Source organism: Salmo trutta, unplaced genomic scaffold (assembly GCF_901001165.1).
Source record: "Salmo trutta unplaced genomic scaffold, fSalTru1.1, whole genome shotgun sequence".
NCBI classification, from domain to species: Eukaryota; Metazoa; Chordata; class Actinopteri; order Salmoniformes; family Salmonidae; genus Salmo; species Salmo trutta.
Genome location: NW_021822911.1, coordinates 12,868,268 through 12,873,927, shown reverse-complemented (window position 1 = coordinate 12,873,927; position 5,660 = coordinate 12,868,268). Strand labels below are relative to the sequence as shown.

The following is a 5,660-nucleotide window of genomic DNA, read 5'->3' as shown; positions in this document are numbered from 1 at the left end:
ACGGTGTGGGACGTCATCTATAATAATGACATAAAGGCTATGCTGCTACGGTGTGGGACGTCATCTATAATAATGACATAAAGGCTATGCTGCTACGGTGTGGGATGTCATCTATAGTAATGGCATAAAGGCTATGCTGCTACGGTGTGGGACGTCATCTATAATAATTTGGCTGTTCTAAATTCTGTGTTGCTCAAAGCCTTGAGTAATGAACCTATTTTTGAGACAATCAGCTGGAAAGCGTTGATGCTTCAGGAAGCTTTGTTTCCCCATCATGGAATCTATCTATTTTTGATGCTGTGATTTTCCCTGCCATCATTCTGTATGTCTCTTCTGATCTGCATTCATGTTTTAGTTGGGTTTTAGTTGGGTTCTAACTGGTCTCCATTAGTTAGGCTCCAGCTCGCTGACCATAGCTCGTTGGCCAAATAGGTAATGTTAGCTGGCTGGCTAAGATAACTGCATATAGCTAACATTCTTTGATTAGATGGCGTTATGTATTTCCAAAACGTTGGTTTACTTTAGTCACTCAAGTCATGAGTGGAAACGATTGGTTTAATTTGAAGTTCTACATTTGAAGTTCTTTCTGTTGTTGTTTACATCACAGGGAATAGACCGGTCTTGCATATTACATAACACCTGCCTTTATCATTCTTCTGAATTCTTATTGGTTTTATGTAATAACTCCAAAAATAGAACAGTGAGGTGTAACTTTGCATTGGGACTTAAAACAATTTTTGGGAAAAATATTTTATTTGATCTTTAATAAACTTTACCATAACCTAACCATTTTATTTCTCTCCGTCACCCACTTTACATGTGTAGATAATAAAGCATTTGACCTGTCCACTGCGTTAACAATGGAGGATTGGTTGATTTCCAGTTTTTAAGTATTTAAGATGATTGAAAAATGAACAAACCTGTTCCACTCTGCTGTCCCCTGGAATAGATGGAACACGTCATCAATGAAGACTTTTACAGAGCCTGATGAGGTGCTAGAATGGATTGTTAGGGCTGACAATCACATTCTTCTCTAACAAACCCACATACAGATTGGCATAATAAGATGCTATTTTTAAACTACAATGACCATAATCCACTGCGTGCCTACTTGTCTTTTCTGTGTTTCTTTTACACCTGCTATCTAAAAGAGACAGAATAATGCACAATGGTCAATGCTATCCGGGATCCTTGGGACATCCCTACCCTAAACCCTAACCTTAACCCCTACCTTAACCATTTTAAATGTCAACTTCAACAGGCTAGGGACGTCCCAAGGATGCATCTCTACCTGAAAATACATGATCTAAGTGATTGATAGTTGGTATTCAGCAGTCATAAAGCCTTATTTACTTTAATGAACTACTAAAATAGTGATTTTGTCAGACAGCATAGACAGCAGCTCTACACTTTATTGACTGACTGATCCATTCATCCTTCCATCCCTCCTCAGCCTTCCTCTCCTCTGAAGACCCAGTGAGGGTGGAGCTCAGTCAGAGAGCTGTTGAGGGACTGGTTAGGAAGAACACTTCTACAGCCAGAGAGGTGAGAGGTCACACATGGTTTAGATGGTAAATATTTATGTCCCCTTAGCGGTTCATCACATTAGCAAAAGGGAATATGTTCCATCATCTATGTTTATTTACATTAGTACAAATTGTCCACTGATATTGGTGTAATTTCTCACCCCTTTTGGCTGAATGAAAGTTAATTTCCCCTCAGACACACACATTTGTTCTTTGATATAATGAAGGTAATTTGTGTCAAATGTACTTTTCCCCACTCATTCACCCCATCTCTTTACATTGCTTATGGATATTCGGTGGCCTGACTCAAATTCCGAACACAATGCCCATCCTGGCAGATCTAAACCTAATGCAGCATGGAGTGATCAGAAGTCACATTTAGGTGCCAGGTATAACTGAGGCCATAGATGCTCCATATCCATTACTTTGAGTGTTTTATATAATATGACTAAATGTGTTTCTTTCTGTGTTGCAGGGACAGTCAGAAATGGAACAGCAAGGCCACAGAACATGACATAATCAGAGCTGTGGGAGACCACCTCAAGCCCCTGTTAGAGCCGGGGGTGGTGTTTACCACTCCACCACACCTTCAGCAGGCTGGAAAAGTGGGATTGATCTGTTTGATCCATGTGTTTGTTTCCGTTTTCAGTAGTTGAATCCTATGACATGGGATTGATACTGTTTTTCATACTAAGATATACCAAGAGTCTATTGATTGGTCGGTCATTGGGTTCATTTGTTTTAAAATATGTTCAAATAAAATCAAGCTTTATTTATACAGCACATGTCAGACATGGACATGGCTTCACAGGAAAAAACAATGAAAAAATATATAAATATTTAGTACACAACAAACATAAGAGGATAAAAAACAGAAGACTAACAACTGAAAGACTAATGAACATTCTAAGGAAATGCCATTGATTCAAATATTAATTGGATGCAATATCCAACCCAGTTAAGACAACAAATATATCCAAGATTTTTGTTGGACAAGTTTTCTCACCACCAACAGAAAACGTCCATATCACATTATAATCAACTACAATGCTTCACCTTCTACAATATAAACATGGTGTTTTCTCACCACCAACAGAAAACGTCCATATCACATTATAATCAACTACAATGCTTCACCTTCTACAATATAAACATGGTGTCTATTGGATGTCAACAATTAAAAACAAGAAAAAACACATATTTCTAAATAATAATATTCAATTGTAGTATTTTTCTCATTTTTCTTTCTATCGAATCTATATTCTATATTGTTTATTATCTATATTCTTTCTATATATACACTAGCTTCTAGAACTCTTGTCTTCCTAAAACTCACTAGCTTCTAGAACTCTCGTCTTCCTAAAACTCACTAGCTTCTAGAACTCTCGTCCCCTTGGAACGAGCCCAAACAAAACTGATCTCCAATACGGAAAAACGTGCAGTCAAAATAAATTGTGATCCATGGTTTAAGCACTGGTTAAATGCAGAACACAAATCTTTTTGACTGCCCACCCTTGAGACAATCAGCAACCAAGTTGTCCTTACCACGGACATGTCTGATTTCAAGAGGAAACTCCTGCAATATTTGTAGTAACTTTCCACCTCACTGCGGAGCTCCTCTCTCTTTTCAGGGTTCACTAGATAGGCATGTTGTTGGATCGGGGCCCAGTCCCCAATGTCATGCTCTAGTACATTTGGGTTGGCACATCTGAGAATGATCCCTGATATTCTAAAAGCAGGGCAACAAAGTCAATATAATTGTACCAAAAAATTGTCAGTTGGTTACATAAATAATTATGATTACTAAATCTTACATGAATATTAAACATAAAATATAAAAACCAAATGTATACCCCTTTGTTAATATGTATTAGCAATAATTCACTTAATGGTGAGGCATAAAATGTATCTTTTGTCAGGCTGGGAAATCTGAGAATAAACCCTGATATTCTAAAAGCAGGGCAACAATGTCAATATAATTATACCTGGAAATGGTCAGTTGGTTGCCTAAATAAATATCATTACTAAATGTTACATGAAATGTAAATATGAAATATTTGGTTGCATAGTCATATTTTCAACGTCTTTTCAATGACATGTTGCTAGATGGGATATCCCCAATGTCAAAACACAGTTTTAACGTGTCCTAATCAATAACCAATAAGCAGAAACAGTTTGGGATAAATTGAAAACCTAAACATAAAATGTGCTATATACACAAACATCTGCCACAATAACCATATTACTTGTATTTTTTTAAACAAGCACCTTATAAACTGCACAAGCACCAAAAACGCTGTTGTTTTGACAAGTAGCAATAAATCACTGATATCAATTAGGGGGGAAATCAGGTTGTACGTGCTGTTGAAACTAACACAACAAAAAAAACACATGGAAATGGGACATATATTTTACCTCACTGGTTAGAGGACAACCTGCAGAAGACAGTCAGCTACATTTTGGAGTGATACATTTAAATGTAGGGGTCACTAAACAAAGGAACACAACACTTATTTGTTATAACTCATCGATATCATGCTAAAATCATTTGTGTGACATAAGGGAGATGAGGTTGCACGTCCTGTTAAAACTAACAGCTAAAAACCACACAGAATCTGGGAATAATGTGTACATCCCTGGTTAGAGGACAATTTGTAGAAAGCAGCTAGCTACATTTTGAAGTGTTGCATTTTGATTCAAGTGGGTCACCAACGTGGTAAGTGTAACACAGCTCTTTTTTTGTGTTCGTCACTTTTTGTTAAATCACATAAATAGTAACTCTTCCATTTCAGAGCCTGGATTTTCCCCCTGAGGCTAATATCCATATCATGTTGAAATCAATAGAACAGGGGACAAACGTTTAGGGTTCTACATTGTGACATCATTAAAATACTCCTTCTACAATGTTTAAACATTCTACATTGTGACATCATTAAAATACTCCTACTACAATGTTAAAACATTCTACATTGTGACATCAATTCATTGATATCATGAAACAACTCCTTTATGTATTTTCTGATGTTTGATCAGATGTCTTTTATCGGAGTATCTCTTGTTACATTGACCACAGCTATAAGGTTTTTCTCCCGTGTGTGTTCTTTGGTGTGATGTCAGCTGGCTAAAAGTAGTAAAACTCTTCCAACATTGATCACAGCTATAAGATTTCTCTCCTGTGTGTGTTCTCTGGTGTGATGTCAGATGGCCAGATTGACCAAAACTCTTCCCACATTGACCACAGCTATAAGGTTTCTCTCCTGTGTGTGTTCTCTGGTGTAGAGTCAGAGTGCTAGATGCAGCAAAACTCTTCCCACATTGATCACAGCTATAAGGTTTCTCTCCTGTGTGTGTTCTCTGGTGTATCTTCAGTTCGCCAGATTGAACAAAACTCTTGCCACATCGAGTACAGCTATAAGATTTCTCTCCTGTGTGTCTTCTCTGGTGTATCTTCAGTTCGCCAGATTGAACAAAACTCTTCCCACATTGAGTACAGCTATAGGGTTTCTCTCCTGTGTGTCTTCTTTGGTGTATCGTCAGATGGTTAGATTTTAAAAAAAACTTCCCACATCGAGTACAGCTATAGGGTTTCTCTCCTGTGTGTGTTCTCTGGTGAAGAGTCAGATTGCGCAAGCAAGTAAAACTCTTCCCACACTCATCACAGATATACGGTTTCTCTCCTGTGTGTATTCTCTGGTGTGATATCAGGCTGCTTCGATGAGTAAAACTCTTCCCACATTGATCACAGCTAAAAGGTTTCTCTCCTGTGTGTGTTCTCTGGTGGAATTTCAGGCTGGTTGAATGAGTAAAACTCTTCCCACATTGATCACAGCTATAAGTTTTCTCTCCTGTGTGTGTTCTTTGGTGTACAATAAGATGGCTAGATGTATCAAAACTCTTCCCACATTGAGTACAGCAATAAGGTTTCTCTACTGTGTGTGTTCTCTGATGAATTTTAATGCCTGCTGATGAGGTGAATCTCTTCCCACAGTCAGAGCAGCAGTGAGTTCTCTTCCCTGTGGGTCTCTGCAGGTGTTTCTTGAGGAGTTCTGATCTGGAGAGACTCTTCTCTGACTTGTCAGCATCATGAGGTTGTTGAGGCTCCCCAGAGGATCCACGATAGTCACGTCTCTCTCC

The 5,660-nt window shown here is 38.1% G+C and overlaps 1 protein-coding gene across 1 annotated transcript; it reads right to left on the bottom strand.

Annotated features, from left to right (window-relative positions):
- Positions 1 to 4,778: 4,778 nt before the first annotated feature.
- On the bottom strand, positions 4,779 to 5,426 carry LOC115186790 (zinc finger protein 2 homolog; the record flags this gene model as incomplete). Its single annotated transcript, XM_029746284.1, has 1 exon — positions 4,779 to 5,426. A coding segment is annotated over one exon (648 nt), but the record flags the coding sequence as incomplete, so codon positions are not given.
- Between the last annotated feature and the right edge of the window lie 234 nt (positions 5,427 to 5,660).